Source organism: Rhinatrema bivittatum, chromosome 2, assembly GCF_901001135.1.
Source record: "Rhinatrema bivittatum chromosome 2, aRhiBiv1.1, whole genome shotgun sequence".
Classification (NCBI taxonomy): Eukaryota; Metazoa; Chordata; class Amphibia; order Gymnophiona; family Rhinatrematidae; genus Rhinatrema; species Rhinatrema bivittatum.
The window spans coordinates 585,269,239-585,289,699 of record NC_042616.1 but is presented as its reverse complement, the minus strand read 5'-3'; the positions used below and the strand labels follow the sequence as shown (position 1 = coordinate 585,289,699).

The window sequence follows — 20,461 nt, the reverse complement described above, 5'->3', positions numbered from 1 at the left end:
GAGCTCTTCTTTGCTTTGTTTGGTTCTCAGATCACCTCCCCACTTCCTGTTCCTTGCATGCTGCCAGGGAGGGGAGGGGCTGGAGCATGAAGGAAAAGTCTGAGATTCAGGCCACAGGCCAATATAGAGTCTTCGGGGCAGAGCCCTGTGTGTTCATGCAGGGGGCCCTCTGCCCCTAGGTAAAAGCAGCCCTGCTGAAGTCACCCCCTTGTGCCTGACACCTGGAGCAGCCACACCCCCCTTTTGCTCCTCCCCTAAACCCAGCACTAGTGCTTCATCGGTCCTTCAAGCAAAATGAATTGTCAGTTTGCAGGCATATTAGGACTGATACAATTAGTCTCAGTATAGAGGAATATTCTTCCATTTAATTGTTATTCACTGAGAAGGGTCAGTTATATTTGATTAAAATGCATAGCCATCTGATTTATTGTACAGCACTAGAATGCTTATAAAGACTTAAGAATATATGCTTAAAGTATCATACAATTCTGTGCAATTACACACCATTCCAACTTTTGTAAACAAAATCTAAGGGTCCTATTCAATAAAGCTTTGTTTCCCCATTCTGTGTCTGTGATTAAAAAAAAAAAAAAAAAAAAGCTTAGCGAGATATCTAGAACTGATGGTGATTCCCCCCTTCCCTCCCTCTTTTTCTCACTGGTTCAAGAAAATGTGGAAACTTTGTATGGTGACAGTGTGACTAACTCCAGCCATTCCTCATGCTGAAAATAAGCCAACTGCTTTCTCTTGCTTCCTTTTCTCACCCCCTCCACCCTTTGCGCTCTCTTTCTTTCTTTCACGTTTTCTGTTTTCTCTTCTGTGTTTTTGTCAGCAGGACACTCTAGATTTGTAAACGCCTGAAACAGGTCTTTGATATTTCAGTACACATTGCTGAAATGCACTCCCTCCTTCTGTTCCAGCAGAAGCATTCAATTCGTGACTCCCGTCCGTTTCCTATGAATCTATGAGTTCTGCTGCACATTCCATCACAGACGTGCGACAAGGAAAGCATACGAGAGAAAGATTAAGATGTAATTTCTGGTCAGCATTACTGTCTGCCAGCAGTTATTTCTCTCATCGATGTCAAATAAAAAGCAAATCAGTACTATATTACTTAAATAAGCAACTAACTACATCCTTTTGCTCAACAGAACACTAAATGTTTTTTTCCCCCATATAATTTAGCAAAGAAAAATAATGACTACCCCATTACCCCACAACAATAGTGATGTTCACATTTGTTGATATTTTGGCATCCATATCTGTATATGAATACTTTCGAGAAGCCTCATGACACTTTGGAGGCATCTGTTTATATTGTGAGCATTACATTGGTAGCTTGTGATATGTTACGGTTCTTAGCAGGAAATGCATATCCAGGTGAGGAAGGGATGGCTGGATGTTGAAATAAGCACATATTGTCATAGGCTCCAAAACATCAACATCTACACACGAGCAATCAATACAATATCAAAGGGCATCTATCTTCCAAACAGCACAAACCCCACAACATCCACACGCACTGCATGTCGCAATAATGGTGGACCTACTTGCAAAATTGTTTGCCCTGAATATATCCTATTATCATTTCACTTAGTAAAACATATGCAATGAAAGAGCCCATATATTGCAAAAGCATGGCTAGAAGCTGACATTTAATTAGGCCCATTGAGAAAGCTATTCTTTCACATTCTGTATCCGTGGGGAAAATACTTAAGAGTACCTGGTCCATATCTATGACTCATCAAAAAACTTCTCTATCACTTATTTAATAAATGTTGATAATCAAGCTTTAAATGCTATTTTACACACATTTTAAATACCGGCAGCCAATATGCTTTGCAAAAAAGTAAACAATATTTAAGGATCAGTTATTTGTAAATTATCAAGAACTGGATCTACAGGGAAGAAAATTGGTGTAGATTGCATTCCATTTATACAAATCTCTCAATCCATAAGCAACAGCAATACCATTCCTTTCTTAAACATTTTCTAAATAAAATCCAAGTCATAGGGGTCAAACACTTAAGGAACTTGTGTAAGGCACAATGGCAATATGAAATGAAAGGCATTTAACCTATAATCATTACTAGACTTTCAGTAAAATGAACAGAAACATAAAAACAAACACAGGCTGGAGGCACCTTAAAGACTAACAGATTTATTGGGACTCTTGCTCTCAAAACGTTTATGTCTCAAAAAAATCTGTTAAGTCTATAAAGGTGCCTCCAGCCTTTGGGCTGTTTTTGTCACTACAGACAAACATGGCACATGACCACAGAGGGAACCCGATATCTGTCTTCCGGAAGGCTCCCTACATATATGCAAATATTTAATGAGGAACATTTTTTCATCTTTTTGGTTGTGCTCAACCTGCACCATGATCTTGGGAATGGAAGTCTACAAGCATACTTACTACTGCCCATTCAAGACGTAACTATAATGTACACAAACAAGAGAGTAACTTAACAGGAAACCATGCCTCCTCTACATTACAAATTGCAGGTAATTCTCTGTTCTTTGTACAAAGAAGCATGCCACTTTGAATGCATTTATCACTTTTATTTCACTATGCAGAAACATACATTCACCATGTGTTGTGATGCAGCTGAGGGTGTAAAAGACTATATCCTTTGGATGGATACTTGTATTACTCAAGAATACTACAGAGTATACAGTGGCATTTCTGTACAATTTAAGGCTCAGCTCTCTCAACTAGGCAATAGATATGGAGCAGGTTCTGAAATGAGACATTTTTCTGTGAGACAAGTGGTAAATCAATTGGAAAAAAATCAATAGGATTATTCCAGAGTAATTATTTTTCTGATGCTGAACACAAAGGAGAAATTTAGACTATTCCTCAAATCACTACACAATTTACAAGTTTAGGATTTGTGAAGGATGACTGTAAGCACTCTGGTTTTTAACTCAGGACAATGCCAACAGCAAAATTTTAATTTGCAGTTAGAATACTAAAATTGTTACTACCTCATAAGGTATTAAGTCAGGTATACAAAGCACATTTTAAAAGCATTTAAATATTTTCACATGATTAAAGATTCATCATTGTTTATCAGGCTGTAGTAATAAAACCAGATAAAACAAATAGAATATTCAAGTTGTGTTTACTGAATAAACTGTGTTATTGGCACATCTAGGGCATGATCAAACACTATACACAGTACCTATACAGCTTCTAGTATTTTAGGGGTAATCATTTTTCTGTAAACAAAAGGCTTGCCATCTATTAAAGGCGTGAACTGCTTTATGTGTTGTACAAGTTCACTGCTTCGATTCTTCATTCTTGCTCATGAGCGTGCAGGAGTAGCTGAAAACTAAAAGAAACTGTATGGGAAATTAAAAGTGTTGCTTTTCTGGAATTTTTTAGCTGCTTCATGCAATGCTGTTCTAGTAATGCTGAATTTGATTGGGAAGATATTTCTGCCAGTGTCTTCATAAAATGCCGCACTCAGTCCCCTCCGAACTGAAATATTCCGTGGACAGATGCCCTCAGTCGAGTGAGAACAGTTTTGCCAAATATCTGTAGGGTCTGGTGTTCCTAATTGTTTGCACATGGCTGGAATCATATATAACTTAAGTTATTCCTGTTTGAAAGACAGAATATCAGTTAGCTGAGTTATTTTGATGTTTTATCAAAGATTACATTACACTGAATACAAAAGTTCATCTCATATATAGTTACACCGCCCACCCTCCCCCACACCTACACATAATATACTGTGACAGGATTCCAGTAGAGTAGATCACCATCTAGGCTTATTTTCAATTATGGATAGTTATTGTAAAAAAATGATGAACTCCATAACTCTATCTTCAAAAACAGCAAGCATTGTTCTGAGTATATGTTTTCCCCGCCCCTCACCACTACAGCAGGAACAGAAAAACCTTTAAATAAATCCCTTACGTCACACACCTGTCTTACCTGTGCCAGGAATGATGTAGAAAAACAAAACGATTTCCCAAGAAAAAGGTGTTGCTATTAATAGGGGTCACAAGAGCGGCATCACTATTTCATCGAGCATTCAAAAGCAGCGTAGGGGATGAGATGGAGCCAGCACGGACGGCCCTTGCATAGCAGGTTAGTGTGCATGGGGAGGGGGCGGGGAGTTTCTGAGCACAGGATCAACACAACGTGCTATATGGAAGATGCTTCGGGGGGGGGGGGACATACTGGGGGGGGTGTGTGTGTGTGGGGGGGAATATGCCTTTTTGAAGAAAGTTAGTTACAAAAAGGCTGCATTACCATCTCATCCTGAGAAACAATGCCACATTAAAAAGTGTCCTACAGAATTAAAACAAAAATAAATAAGAAAACAAAAACATTTGGTCTTGGGCAAAACCAGTAGCTGGGATCGCAGCTGAAACATTTGACCTAAAAGCCCCCAAATTACCTCAACATGCCCAAAACAGGATAGTCCGCCACGTCTATTTTAATGACATGTTTTCACAGCTAAGAGATGCCTTTAAGAGCCAACATTTTAGTGGGCAAGCATTAGTAAACAGAAAGCTGGACATCACACTTTAAAATGAAGGGAGATTTGCAATCAAAGCATGGGGAATGAGCAATATTCAAACCAATCAAAACGAGCAAATGACTTCTGTTGCATTCTCTAGCTGGCATTAAACAAAGCAAATGACCTTGCAACATTAAAGATTACAGAACATGTCCATTTTGACCTCTTGCAAAATTCAGAGGCCTGCAAATAATTATGCAGATGAGCATCTTCCAGGCTGCGCTGTTCTGATTTATTTTGTATTTATTTATTTCAATTTTTATATTCCGCTTTTCAGCACTTCACAGTGTACATCAAAGCGGGTTACATTCAGGTACCGAATATTTCCAAATATGCAGTCACGTGCACAGCTCGGAAATGTGGCTAAACAGAAGCCTTTAAGTCTTAATGTGCATTGAGAAAATGGTTAATTCACTTGGAACAAAGGGCACTGGAATGCCAGGGAGAGAATTAAGAGGAATTTCAAAAAGGTATGAACATAAAAGAAGAATGCCCCTTTGCCACATGCCAGTTCAAGGAGTGCCTGGAAAAAAAAAATCAGCTCTTCCTCTTACCTGTGGTCAATCCTCTCCTTCTTCTGGCGTGATCTCGGTTTCTTTGTGCACCACTACCTTGGTCACTGACATGTCAGGGTGCTGCTCTTTGGCTTCTTTAATTGCCTGAGCCAGCGCCTAAGCCCAAAGAAACCACAGAAGGGCAAAAAAAAAGGTGGTGGAACATGCATGATCAATAGCAAGGTGGAGAATCATGAGATCTTACACAATTTACAAAATGAGGAAAATGATTAAAAGTATGAACTATTCCAGCAATTTTGTTCTGTAAGCCAGAATTCATGGTTTCTTAAAAGTTCAAGGTTCTCGCCTCTAAAGCGTTCAGATATATTTTATACGTTGTTATACTCTACCTGGTCATGATCGATATCAGCATCTCCTGTGATAACTATTCTCTTTTCTATTCTTGTCTCAGAAATGCCTCCTTTTACAGTCTACAGCAGAGAACAATTTTTATTTTAGGTTATGCTGTTAAAAAAAAAACAAACAAAAAACGCTTTGCCATGTAATGATTAATTCCAAATACCAACATACATATAGCTCAGTCCCTTAGAAGTCAACACATTTGTTGATTATGATGCAAGTTCCTGAGAGCAGTTTATTGCTATGAAAGATACTTCTCAAAGTGGATCCTGTAAGGTAACACGATTTGACGAAAAAAACCAACACACAACTTTGGAACAAATTTGCATTATAACAAATTAAAGAAAGATCACTACATGTGTATATACACAGGAGCAATGCTTACACAAAGGACACGGAGGGCAAGAATGGAAAGCAGGAGAGGAGAAATAGAATTTGTGCATCAAGGTTCCTCATGAGAGGCAAGAATGGAAAGCAGGAGAGGAGAAATAGAAATTGTGCATCAAAGTTCCTCATGAGAGGCTTCTAGGAAAAGTAAAAAGTCATGGGATAGGTGGCGATGTCCTTTCGTGGATTGCAAACTGGCTAAAAGACAGGAAACAGAGAGTAGGATTAAATGGGCAATTTTCTCAGTGGAAGGGGGTGGACAGTGGAGTGCCTCAGGGATCTGTATTGGGACCCTTACTTTTCAATATATTTATAAATGATCTGGAAAGAAATTCGACAAGTGAGATAATCAAATTTGCAGATGACACAAAATTGTTCAGAGTAGTTAAATCACAAGCAGATTGTGATAAATTGCAGGAAGACCTTGTGAGACTGGAAAATTGGGCATCCAAATGGCAGATGAAATTTAATGTGGATAAGTGCAAGGTGTTGCATATAGGGAAAAATAACCCATGCTATAATTACACAATGTTGGGCTCCATATTAGGTGCTATAACCCAAGAAAGAGATCTAGGTGTCATAGTGGATAACACATTGAAATCGTCGGTACAGTGTGCTGCGGCAGTCAAAAAAGCAAACAGAATGTTGGGAATTATTAGAAAGGGAATGGTGAATAAAACGGAAAATGTCATAATGCCTCTGTATCGCTCCATGGTGAGACCGCACCTTGAATACTGTGTACAATTCTGGTCACCGCATCTCAAAAAAGATATAATTGCGATGGAGAAGGTACAGAGAAGGGCTACCAAAATGATAAGGGGAATGGAACAAGTCCTCTATGAGGAAAGACTAAAGAGGTTAGGACTTTTCAGCTTGGAGAAGAGATGACTGAGGGGGGATATGATAGAGGTGTTTAAAATCACGAGAGGTCTAGAATGGGTAGATGTGAATCGGTTATTTACTCTTTCGGATAGTAGAAAGACTAGGGGGCACTCCATGAAGTTAGCATGGGGCACATTTAAAACTAATCGGAGAAAGTTCTTTTTTACTCAACGCACAATTAAACTCTGGAATTTGTTGCCAGAGGATGTGGTTGGTGCAGTTAGTATAGCTGTGTTTAAAAAAGGATTGGATAAGTTCTTAGAGGAGAAGTCCATTACCTGCTATTAAGTTCACTTAGAGAATAGCCACTGCCATTAGCAATGGTAACATGGAATAGACTTAGTTTTTGGGTACTTGCCAGGTTCTTATGGCCTGGATTGGCCACTGTTGGTAACAGGATGCTGGGCTTGATGGACCCTTGGTCTGACCCAGTATGGCATGTTCTTATGTTCTTAATTAAACTGTGTTGAAATCAGCACCAAGGAGGGAAAAGCAGAGCCGTAGCATGCCTATGGTTAATATGGCCACCGCCATAGGCGCCGCTACCAAAAGGTGCCAACAAGAGCAGTGCGGCTGGCTACCAGCAGGTCCTCAGCAAAAGAAAATATAAGAACATAAGATATACCATACTGGGTCAGACCAAGGGTCCATCAAGCCCAGCATCCTGTTTCCAACAGTGGCCAATCCAAGTCACAAATACCTTGCAAATACCCAAATATTAGATAGATCACAAGCTACTATTGCTTATTAATTAACGTCATAGCAGTTTATGGATTTATCCTCTAGGAACTTATCCAAACCTTTTTTAAACCCTGTTACACTAACTGCTGTAGCAACATCCTCTAGCAATGAATTCCAGAGCTTAACTATGTGCTGAGTAAAAAAGAACTTTCTTCAATTTGTTTTAAATGAGCTACTTGCTAACTTCATGGAATGCCCCCTGGTCCTTCTATTATCTGAGAGAATAAATCACCGATTTACATTAATTTGTTCAAGTCCTTTCATGATCTGTAGACTTCTAACATATCCCTCCTCAGTCGTCTCTTACCCAAACTGAACAGCCCTTATTTCTTTAGCCTTTGCTCATTGGGCAGCCGTTCCATGCTCCTTTCTCTGCACTTTCTCCAGGCAGCTATATCCTTTTTGAGATGAGGTGACCAGAACTGCACACAATATTCAAGGTGCAGTCTCGCCATGGAGCGATACAGAGGCATTATGACATCCTCTGTTTTATTTTCCATTCCCTTCTTAATGATTCCTAACAATGTTTGCTTTTTTGATCGCCACAGCACACTGGGCCGACAATTGCAATGTATTATTCACTATGACGCCTAGATCTCATTCCTGGGTGGTAACTCCTAAGATAGAACCTAACATTGTGTAACTACAGCAAGGGTTATTTTTCCCTATATGCATCACTTTGCACTTGAACACATTAAATTTCCTCTGCCATTTTGAAGCCCGATCTTCCAGTCTCGCAAGGTCCTCCTGCAATTCATCACAATTCGCTTGAGATTTAACTACTCTGAATAATTTTGTGTCATCCGCAAATTTGATTACCTCACTCATTGTACCCCTTTCCAGATCATTTTTAAATATATTAAAAAGCACCAGTCCAAGTACAGATCCCTGAAGCATTCCACTGTTTACCTTTTTCCACTAGGAAAACTGACCATTTAATCCTATTCTCTGTTTCCAGTCTTTTAATCCAGTCTTTGCAATCCACAAAAGGACATCGCCTCCTATCCCATGACTTTTTAATTTTCTTAGAGGCCTCTGATGTGGGACTTTGTTGAACGCCTTCTGAAAATCCAAATACACCACATCTACCGGTGAGACAAGACTTGCCTTGGGTAAATCCATGCTGGCTGTGTTCCATCAAGCCATGTCTATCTAAATGTTTTATGATTTCATTCTTTGTAAGTTTCCACGATTTTTCCCGGCACTGAAGTCAGGTTCACCGGTCTATAGTTTCCTGGATCACTCCTGGATCCCTTTTTAAATATAGGGGTTACATTGGCCATCTTCCAATCTTTGGGTACATTGGATAATTTTAATGATAGGTTACAAATTCTTACTAATAGGTCTCAAATTTCATTTTTTAGTTCTTTCAGAACCCTGTGGTTTATACCATCCAGTCCAGGTGATCTACTACTCTTCAGTTTGTCAGTCAGGCCTACCACCTCTTCCAGGTTCACCGTGATTTGGTTCAGTTGATCTGAATCATCACCCATGGAAACCTTTTCCGGAAGGGGTATCTCTCCATTATCCTCTTCAGTAAACACTGAAGCAAAGAAATCATCAAATCTTTCCACTATGGCCTTATCTTCTCTAGTGCCCCTTTAACCCCTCGATCATCCAATGGTCCAACCGACTCCCTTGCAGGCTTTCTGTTCAGACATATTTAAAAAACTTTTCTTGCAAGTTTTTGCCTCTATGGCCAACTTCTTTTCAAATTTACTCTTAGCCTGTCTTATCAATGTCTTATATTTAACTTGCAGATGCTTATGCTTTGTCCTATTTCCTTCTGATGGATCCTTCTTCCAATTTTTGAATGAAGATCTTTTGGCTAAAATAGCTTCTTTCACCTCCCCTTTTAACCATGCCATTAATCATTTTGCCTTCCTTAATGCATAGAATATATCTGGTCTGTGCTTCTAGGATAGTATTTTTGAATCAATATCTAAGCTTGTTGTTCACTTTTTACCTTTGTAGCTGCACCTTTCAGTTTTTTCTATTTTTCTCATTTTATTGAAGTTTCCCTTTGGAAAGTTTAGCATGAGAGCTGTGGATTTGCTTACTGTCCCCCTTCCAGTCATTAATTCAAACCTGATTATACTATGATTACTATTGCTAAGTGGCCCCACCACTGTTACCTCTCTTACCAAATCCTGCGTTCCACTAAAAATTAAATCTAAAATTGCTCCCTCTCTCGTCGGCTCCTGAACCAATTGCTCCATAAAACTGTCTTTTCTTCCATCCAGGAACTTTCTTTCTCTAGCATGCCCTGATGTTTCACTTACCCAGTCAATATTGGGGCAATTGAAATCACCCATTATTACTGTACTACAGGTTTGGTTAGCTTCCCTAATTTCTCTTAGCATTTCACTGTTCGTCTCACCTTATTGGCCCGGTGGTCAGTAGTATTCACTATTCCCTTCTCCAACACACAAGGGATTTCTACCCATAAAGATCGAATTGTACATTTAGTCTCATGCAGGACTTTATCCTGTTGGACTCCATGCCATCCCGGACATAAAGCGACACCCCACCACCAAAATGCTCCTCTCTGTCATGGCGATATAATTTGTACCCAGGTATAGCACTATCCCATTGGTTATCCTCTTTCCACCATGCCTCTGAGATGCACATTAAGTCTATGTCATCATTCATTGCTACACATTCTAATTCTATCTTACTTCTTAGATTTCTGGCATTAACATACAAACATTTCAAAGTGAGTTTTTTGTTTGCATTTTCATTCTTTTCAGTTGACAGGGATAAATTGGAATCTTTTAGCTCAGGTGAGTTTTAATTATAGGCACTTGGACTACTTTTCTTATTACTGGAACCTCACTGTTGGGATGCCCTAACTCTAATGCTTTATTAGTATCATTTGAAGATACCTCCCTCCGAACCATGCGCTGCTAAGCGACTGTTGGCTTTCCCCTTTGTTCTAGTTTAAAAGCTGCTCTATCTCCTTTTTAAAGGTTAGCGCCAGCAGCCTGGTTCCACTCTGGTTAAGGTGGTGCCCATCCGTTCGGAAAAGACAACCCCTTTCCCCAAAAGGGGTTCCTTACAAAGTGAATCCTTCTTCCCTGCACCATTGTCTCATCCATACATTGAGACTCCGGAGCTCTGCCTGCCTCGGGGGACCTGCGCGTGGAACAGGGAGCATATCAGAGAATGCTACCCTGGAGGTTCTGGATTTCAGCTTTCCACCTAAGAGCCTAAATTTGGCTTCCAGAACCTCCCTCCCACATTTTCCTATGTGCCCACATGTACCATGACAGCCGGCCCCTCTCCAGCACTGTCTAAAATCCTATCTAGGTGACGCATGAGGTCTGCCACCTTTGCACCGGGTAGGCATGTTACCAGGCAATTCTCATGCCCACCAGCCACCCGGCTGTCTACATTCCTAATAACCAACTATGGCGGCCAACCTAACCATTCCCTCCTTGACAGAAGCCCTGGGAGACACATTCTTGGTGTGAGAGGACCCTGCCCCGTCGATATTGACAGCATGGTCGGCATGGTCTTAGTAAGTGGAAAAGCAGCGTGGTCCCGCTGGCAACAATGCCAATTCTGGTGGGGGTGCGGTGCTTTTCCATTTACTAAGGCAGCGCTTGCCACATAGACAATTTTGGTGTGGCCGTGCTGCTGAGGAGGAGGAGAAGGAGCGCACCCTGCCAAAAGTAGTCCGATGCCCCATGGCCGGATGTCATTCCCTTGGCTGAAGAAGGAAATCGCTGTTGCCTGCTACATCAAGGAGGAAGTGAGTGACATAGAGAGCATGTGTGTGGGAGAGTGAGAGAACGCATGTGTGCTTGTGTGTGGGGGAGTGACAGAGAGCATGTGTGTGTATGTATGTGGGGGAGTGACAGAAAGCATGTGTGTATGTATGTGGGGGAGCGGTGGGTGCACTACTCCAGTTACTCTTTGCCTGCTAATCCATGACAATTTCAGGGCATCTGGAAATCAAAGGTTCCACGGTATGGATAATGGAGAATTTTTTAACATCTTTATTTTAATTGTTGGGTGTTATTTGATGTGTCTGTTTTGAAATATTTTATTGATGTTTGGAAGATATTTATATGAATTTGTAATTATTGAATGTTATTCCATTCATAAATTGTTTTGAATTATTCTTTTTATTGGTATGGTTTTACTAATTTTGTTTTATGAGGAATGGTAATGTTTCTGCTTTTTACATTGTTGCAGTGCATACAGAATTTGGCTTGTTGCAGTTTCCAGTTCAGTTTTTCGTTTGTGCATTTCTATTTATACTGTCTGGTCTCTCTATTCTGTATTTGAGGATCTATCTGTGTTCTGCATGTGTGACTGAAGTGAATTATTCCATTAGTGTGTAGTTTCTATGTAAGGACCTATAGCAGCTTGGCTTGTTCTGTTTTCCTAATACCGGGGTATTACTATTTTAAGCCTGGAGTAGTATTTGTAGTATTAACTTTCGTAGGTAGTAGGGTTGTTGCTGTTTGAGTGCTGGCAGTTAGTGCTATTTTTATATAGAAATTCTTTTTTCTTGTGCCTCTGAGGGTCATGCCCATGCCCAAGACATATAACAGTTGGCCTAATACCATATAGATTCCAAGTGTCTCTTGATTTTTTGGAGGGTTTCCTGGTTGGCACCTCAGCAGTGCATGTAAATATAATATACATATTGTAAGTGATATTTTTACTTCAGAAGACTGTGCTTTGAATGTTTTTTCATGTAAAATCCGTAATATAAATGCATAATTTTTAATTGTGTGTGAGGTGGGTGTCATGGGGTGGGGGTGCAAGTTTTCCTAGGGCCTCTAATACCCTTGGCACTGGCCATGGACATTGCTGTACAAACATTTAACAGAATCTCCCAACTCGTGGTGTCATGTGTTGTGTAGTGGGTGAGAGAACAGATTTTTACTTGGCCATAGGTGCCAAATTGCCTGGCTACAGCTCTGGGGAAAAGTATTAATGAAGGGAACCCAAAGGAGATAACAGGGAGAAAACAGATAAATTAATTCAAAGTAGAAAACAAGATCTATGGGAAAAGAAATAGGCAACAGAGTAAACCTTAATGTGTGGACTGAATAAGGAAATTAAAACTATTTATTCAACTAGGATACCCACATAATTTGCCTTTTGATAACCCACTGGCCTTCCTTAGTTCAGACACCTTTGTTTACTACTGGTTCTGACCAAACTACTTACTTAACAATATTAATATACATTTATATGTACTATCTCTAATGTGCACATTTTTTTTTTTAAAGTGCAAATGGTAGGAAATCTTACTTTAGTGATATGTGTGGTAGTGGTAGTGCCAGTGGTTTCCGATGTGATGGTCTGTGCACTCATTAGTACGCCTGGATCCATATCGGCATTGGAATCCACCTTAATGAAATCAAGAGAATGCATCACTGACCATCATTACCGACAGGCAGATCTTTTACAAAATGCACATCAAACAGGGTCCATGAAGAGGGAGGAAGAGCATTTCAAAGTAAACTGCATTGTCTTTTTTTTTTTCCCGTAGTTGTTTACCTCGGACAACTCATAAGTAATGGTTTTTGTTTCTGTGTGGACCACTGGCACATCCTTGGTAGATATTTCAAGCCTCTCCCCTTGAGATACAGTACCAAAACTGATGGCTTCGGTCTTCACCACTGGCGACTGCTTAAAGGGAAACCAGTTGAAAATGCATTAATTTTTCACATTTCTGAGACACCTAAGAAGGTGAACAAATATGATGCATAATGCACTGGAAAAGTAGTTATGTATCAGCAGCTGGATCTGCAGAACGACAGTCTTATTCTAGGTTCTACATGGCATCTAAAGGAGACCTGTGGGTTTGACATGTTTCTCAGGGCAGCCTTTTTTCCATACAGTTTTTCTTTTAATACAGCACCCCCTTCTTCAAGTTGCAAACAAGTAGGGCTTTTCTTGTTTTCTCCCTCACTACAAATTATGTTGGTGCGGTCCACATCAGTGGCTACACAGCTTGGCCAAAAGAAATAGTTTCTGTTCTGAGATCTTCAGATCATTCAGTCTTGGTGAATAGTGGACACTAAACACAATAGAGAAAAAAAAAAAAAGAAGGGAATAGGAATGGAACAAAATATTTATGGCTGCAGCCAACTAATCAAAAAGAAAAAAAATAGTCATGTAACCCACACATTCCCTTTATCCAGTAAGACACTGCTAAAGCAAGACTATAAATAGGTTTCTATTTTAAATGGATAAAACAGATATAAAACCCTTCAAAAAGTAAGAGGCTGGGGGTAGCATTAGAAGCCTATGCGGTTGCATAATCTTGCGATAACAGGAGCAAGCGCAAAGCAGCTGCACCTCAAGCCCTTCAAAACTGGCAGAGATTGGGCTCATAGGGGTTAAGTTCAAAGCAAGTCAAAATCCTTCCATTAACTGCAGGAATTCTTAAAATCAGATTTTGTAAATGCAATTCTAATAATTGGTTGACTGATTTTCACACAGTTAAGTCATGGTAAGTTATGACTTTCTAAAAAACAAAAACAAAAAAAAAGAGAGAGACTGCTGTACACAAACTGTTGGGACTACACAGGTCCACTCTTCAGGAGTTGGGTTCTTCAAATGTATCACCATCTTCTAACACTCCAGTTTTCTCTAGGAGCAATACAGCTACCAGAACTGCAGATCAGAAATAGTAATTATCCCAGCTAAAGGGCTGTGTATAACCCAGATAAAGGTAAAGGAGAAGATCTGCAATATTTTTACAATAAAGGTACTTTTCAAAGCTGGGTCATGTTCATGCTGCCAAAAAGTACACATTTTCTAAATGTTTGTTGACCAGGAAAGTCAAATTAAGCCAAATGGCTTGTTTCTTTGAGCAGAGACCTAAAGGCATAGGGAAATAAAATGACTTGCCCAAGCTCATGCAGAGAACCAATGACAGCCGGGCTTGAGCTCACATCTGAGAGCTTATGAAATGCTCTACGCACTGAACCACTCCCCTCCTTCCAACACAAATGTGATTTGGTGTGGACAGACTAAAGACTATTGCAAATTGTGAATTAAGCACGATGTAGTGGTGTAACGTCTGCCAAGCAGTCCTTGCAGCATGGGAAGGAGAACTGATAGCCTGCCACCACTATCACCCACATCAATAAGAGGGAAAATCAACATGGGGCCTGAGGGCTGGTTTATGCTTATAAACCTTGTGGTAATCCCAATCCCTCCTCTCTCTCTCTCAGACTTCCTGTTAACCAAGGAAAACCATGAAAGAAGTAGCAATGCTGAAGGGACTGTGAGCGCATGCTGGCTCACAGGCCTTGCATTCTGTTTCCCTCCTACTGCTGCCACTGACACCAAGTCCCAGACTAGCCAAGGGGAAGGGAGAGAAGACCTAGGAAAGGGGTATGAAGGGGGCATGAGAGAGAAGTCCATGGTGATGCTATGGGGAGGGGAGCAGGAGAGGAACTGACACACTGTGTGTGTGTAGGGGAAACAGTGGCACTATTGGCATCACTAGGCACTAGTAGAGCTCATGAGCCCCCATATGCCTTTAAAGAGGGGTCTGATGGGACACTCCAGTTTTAAAGGCACAGAGGTTCATGGGCTGTTTCCAGACATTAAGATGATGATCTAAGATCTTTGGAGATCCCCACCCTCTGAGAAGGTCTTCCTGAAGTTTGAATTTACACCATTAGACTGAATTCATCAACAACTGAATTTTAAACTGAAGATTGGTTGTGAAGTCTGATACTAATTAACTGACTCTGAGCTGTGTTCTGCCAAGGTATATTATTACTGGAACCAGTTAGACAACTCAAATAAAAAAAAAAAAAGTCTTCTTCAGCAAGCTGCTTATCTACCCATGTCCTGGGGCAGAAAAATGGGAAATGCTCTGCAAAAACACTTACCAGCTTTAGGGAATGGAAAAATTTGCTGATACTAAGTTTGCGATTCAGACCTTGTCATGCTTAGCAACATGGTCAATGATGGCAGCTAAAAAGCCCTATGCAGTTGACCACGTTCTGCTCATTTTCTTGTATTTTTTCCCTTCTTGAACCTCTAAAGTTTTATATGACTGAGCAAACACTCAATCCTCCTCCTTTCATTTCTTCTATCTGTAATCTCCATCTGTTTTTAGCATTTCACTCTCTCTAACCTATGCAGGTTTGGTTGTGACTACCTCTTACTGGTAGGCGAAGGCATCCACCACCCTCTTGATAAAGTAGTATTTTCCCAGATTTCCTTTAAATGTTCTTTCTTTGTTCTGAAATTTCCTTTTTTTTTTTTCTATAGAAAATTTCTCCTTCCTATGTCACCCCCATCTTTTCTTTCCTCCAGTGAATACATTTTGTATATTTTAAGCTTTTTTTTTTTTTTTTTGAAATAAGATTTGTATTGCAGACTTTGAATCATTTTAGTACTCCTTTTCAGAAGCACTTCTATCCTCTCAATGTCCCAACGGCCTCCAGAATCAAAGTACTCACTAATGATCTTTAGACAGGCAATATTATTTCCTGTTTGCTGCTTCAGATGCCTCTACTTGTGCAAGCAAGCATACAGTTTGCTCTCTCAGTTGCTTTACTATATTGACGTTACCCTGAGGTAGTATACACAGTATCATAGCAGTCAATGGCCCATCCAGTCTGCCCAGTTATTCTTGTTACAAATTGCAAAGATACAGCCCAGTTGCCAGCTTTTACCACGTGACAGATTGTAGAATGTTTCCTTCTTATCCAGTTCAAAAAGCACCAAAAAGTGTTTTTTTGGGGAATTATAAGATACTAATCAAATCACATTCAAATCACCCCATAAATATCTTTTATATAAATCTCTAAATTCTTTATTGCTCACCAACCATGAGTCATCTCATTCCAAATACCACAACTATTCACTGAAGGCTACCGAGCCTGTACATGACCCGAAATAGCCTACCTGTTTTAATTGAAAAAAACTTATCCAGGGCATTTTTTCTTGTCTTCTTCATTTGTACTTTATCATTTTGGGCAGAGAAGCATACACATTCTCCACTTAGTTCATACCCTGCTCCCCCCTCTCTTTCCAGTTCTACCACAAAACTCTGTAAAAGTGAATTGCCCAAAGTCAGTGGTAGAGGGAAATCTCAGAACCACAGCCTTGTTCTGAGATGATTACTCTTAGATCTCTTTCATGTCTGACAGATGTAAGTTCTTGCCCTTCCTAACTGATGTATGGCTGGTGGATTTTAAGGTTCTAAATACACAATTTTACTTTTTTTTTGCACCGATGCTCATTTTCCAAACCTTTGCCTGTTCTTCCAGTATTTTCAAGTCCCCTTTCATTTTCTCCACTATTTCTAGTGTCTTTGCTCAGTTACAGAGTTTAGAATCATCTGCAAACAGGCATACAATTTTCCCCAAGTTCTTCAGCAGTGTCGCAAACAAAGATATTGTAAAGAACCAGTTACAGTATCAAGCTCTGTGGCACCCACTGACAACTAATGCATTCAAGCAGAGTGGATTCCATTCACTACCACTCTGTGACCTGCCACTCAACCAGTTTCCCCACTCATTTCACCACTTTACAACATCCACGTTACTTACCAGTCTTCTATGCAGAACAGTCTTAAACGAGTTACTGAGCTCAGATATAGGCAATGCCTACCATACCTCGCTTCTGTCATCTCAAAGAACTCAATCAAATTTGTCCAATCAAATCTGCAAAGTCACATTGTTTGGTTTCCTGTACTCCACTTATTTCAAAGAACTGCATATCTTTTTCTTTAGTATAGTTTTGCCCACTACTGATATTAGACTAATGCATCTATAGATGTTTACTTCCTCCTTGTCCCCACTTTTGTGTAGCAGGAATGTATCAGTTATATTCCAGTCATTCAGAACCACCCGTCTTTAAGAACACATTGAATAAAGCTGTGAGGGGTGCAGTCTGCATATACATCAGCTCATTTAGAAGTCAGGAGTGTACATCATCAGGTCCCATGGTCTTTTCCCTTCTTATTTGTACATGTAACTCTTTGCTTTTAATTATGTCACATTTATCCCAATTTAAATCCATCACCATCTCTGTAAATATGGCAGGAAATAACTTCTTGAAGATCTCAGCTTTTGCTGCTCCTCCTCTTCACAAATTCCACCTTCACCAGTAGCTCACCTATTTTCCTAATGGATCTAAAGACATGCTTAGGTATTCTGTTTATCGATTTTCAATTTCCTCTTCAGTTTCGACCTTCAGTCTTCTAACCATATCCCCCTTCCTTTCATACTTAGCTTTGGTTTCCTTGATAATTCTGCTTGTCCTCTTCCATTTGGATTTTTTTGTATTCTTTTTGTTTAATGCAAACCGCTGATCTTCCCATTTCTGTTATAGACAACCATACTGGTTTCTCTCGTTACCTCCATCATCCTGTTTTACGCACAGATTTATTGCTTTTATAATACTCCCTTTTTTGTGACCAACATTCTGTACCCTGCAGCTTTCAGAATCCCAATAGGCCCCCCTCAACAATATCATGCATTCTTTTGAAATTAGCCCTTTTGAAGTCCAAGATCCTAGTTTTAGTATGGTTTAATTTGGGTCAGAGCTTAACACCATACAATAGTGATCTATAGATTGTAAATATCCTGGGGGCAATATTCAGCTATTGAACAGCTTGTCTAGTTAGTCGGATAAACTTATCTGACTAACTAAAAGGGTATATTCAGCGGTGCAGCCGGCAATCTTAAAAGCTAGCTGCAATTGTTTATGTAGCTAACTTTAGGACAGGTCAGCAGCACAACCAGAGTTAGCTGAACAAGTTTAGAATAGACTGATAAAATTTCAGTTATCAGTCTATGATTTAACAATTTTTATTGGCATATTACAGAGACAAACCATTCTAAATGGCAATGACATAACAGCAGCCTCTAATTTTTCCATAATTAACTCCCCTCCCATCATACATCAACCAACCATTCAATCCTATGAGGAGCACAAGAAGAAAGGAAAGAAGAAAAAGAAAAACCACAACACAATTGCAATCTGTGCATGTCCTGTCATTGCAACTCGAGTAGACACATGCTGCATCTGTAGTCATTTCTGCAAGTCTTCTGGGAGCTTTGCAATAAAAGGAGAGCAAACCTGACGAAATATTGCATAGTGTTCAGAGGATTTGGCTAAAGCAGCACAAAACTCCAGATGGACCATATCTGGTATGAGTTCCACTCCAAAAAGAATAAGGTTTAGCTCTTATGCAATTGAAAAGTATACATTTTTTGGCTATTAAAAAGGCCTTGGCCAGGAACAGTAATATATTGTCCAAACACATGCTTGTTTACATAAAATAATAAACAAAAAACAGTAGAAAATATAACCCCTGAGCCTGTGATCATGCCTAAATATCTGATAACAGACTTCCAAAACCCCTAAATGAGAGGGCATGACCACAGGCAATGAAAAAACGTACCATATGCATTACACTTTAAACAGGAATCAGATTCGATAACCTTCATCTGTTTTGCCCTTATAGGCAAAATGTTATGCTCAGCTGTCCGCGAGCTACTCCTGCGGATCACCGCTCTCACTCTCCCCTATCCAGGTCAAAGTGCCACATTCCGAAGCGGAGAAGCCTTCCCGATGCGCCTGGCTGCCATCCGCTACTAGAAGCTTTGTTGTGCCTGGATGCTGCTGCTGACACGCTGCCTCTTTAGATGCGCCGTGCCACCACTGGCTAGATTTAAAGGGACCATGGTGGTTAAAGCCCGTGGCCCATTCTGATGACTGCCTCCAGCTCTTAAAAAGGCCCTGCCCCCATCAATAGATCGCCTTCACTGACGTGTGCATTGCCTCCATGTTTCTGTGTTACAGTCCTTTTTCCTCAGTTCCTGGTATTGTTCTTTAGTTCCTGTCTTCTCACATGTGGTCAGTCTTCAGTTCCTGCCATTCTCGTGTACAGGTCTCTGTTCTGTCCTTCCCACCTGTCTCACTTTGCCTCCCTGCCTATCCCTGGATGGATCTCTCCAGTTTTGACCTTTGCCTGATTCTGAATTTGCTTGAACTCTGCCTACCACTGACCACTGCTTGAATACGGACTCTACTTGAACTCCACCTGCTTTCTTCCTGCGCTAGACTCGGGCCTGCACCTCCATCTTCTCGATGGTTCCTCACCTCCACAGAGGCCTGCACCTAAGTCTAGCAGCCTTGACATCCAAGGGCTCAACTTAAGGGGAACCTGGGCTGTTATTGGGCCGCTGCTTCCACCAGCTCTGCCAGCCGATGGTGGAGACCTACAGGGCTCTTCCCTGCAGATTGCATAAACTCCTCTTCGGCCCAAGGGTCCACTCCTCCAACAGATTGCAGAGGCCATGGACCTGGAAGATCTAGCTGTGTTGAAGGCCATTCTCAGTTTTGCACAGAAACTGCAGGCCCAAACAGCCTTAGAACTCATGGTTGCTGCAATGAACCACCTTGCTGCATGCTCTATCCATACATGCTGCCATGAGCTGCAGTCCAGTGTCTCCCAGGAACCCACCAGCCAATAATTCTATTAACAGCTTTGCCCCGGCATGCAAGGGATCCAAAACAATGCTGGGGATTTCTTAACCAATGCAATATGCATTTCTCCCTTCAGGCAGCACTCTTCCGGATGATACCGTAAAAACGACATTCATTCTCTCCCTCCTCAATGGGAAAGCTCAGCCTGGGCTTCTCCCCTATGGGATTGCTCAGATCCCCTTCTTGTGAATCTCCAACAATTCGCCTCAGCCTTCAAGCAAGTCTTTGATGAGTCTGGCTGTTTGCCCACAATCGGCTCCGACCTCGTGCACTTGCTCCAAGGAAATCAACCATTAATGGATTACGCCATCAAGTTCTAATCCCTAGCTGCAGAACTGAACTGGCAGGGAGATAGCTTGCACGCTATATTCCTGGAAGGTTTAGCCCCCAAAATTAAGAATGTGCTCGCTGCATGGGAACTTCCCACCTCTCTCGAGGGGCTCATTAATCTCATGGGGAAAATTGATAGACATCTCCAGAAGCAAGCCCAAGGGGTATGATCAGCACAAA

At 40.7% G+C, this 20,461-nt stretch overlaps 1 protein-coding gene across 17 annotated transcripts in view; it reads right to left on the bottom strand.

Annotated features, from left to right (window-relative positions):
• Positions 1-2,547: 2,547 nt before the first annotated feature.
• Positions 2,548-20,461, bottom strand: part of EPB41L3 (erythrocyte membrane protein band 4.1 like 3) — a 459,693-nt gene continuing 441,779 nt past the window's right edge. For 11 of the 17 annotated variants that reach the window (XM_029591044.1, XM_029591039.1, XM_029591042.1 and 8 more), the window contains 5 exons: positions 12,980-13,111; positions 12,731-12,829; positions 5,440-5,520; positions 5,090-5,206; positions 2,548-3,605 (listed from right to left, as the gene is read on the bottom strand). In XM_029591044.1, coding sequence (XP_029446904.1) covers positions 5,096-5,206; positions 5,440-5,520; positions 12,731-12,829; positions 12,980-13,111 — 423 coding nt within the window. In that variant the 3' untranslated portion in view covers positions 2,548-3,605; positions 5,090-5,095. The remainder of the gene's footprint in view (positions 3,606-5,089; positions 5,207-5,439; positions 5,521-12,730; positions 12,830-12,979; positions 13,112-20,461) is intronic. The other 6 variants (XM_029591057.1, XM_029591041.1, XM_029591052.1 and 3 more) reach the window with 2 other exon arrangements.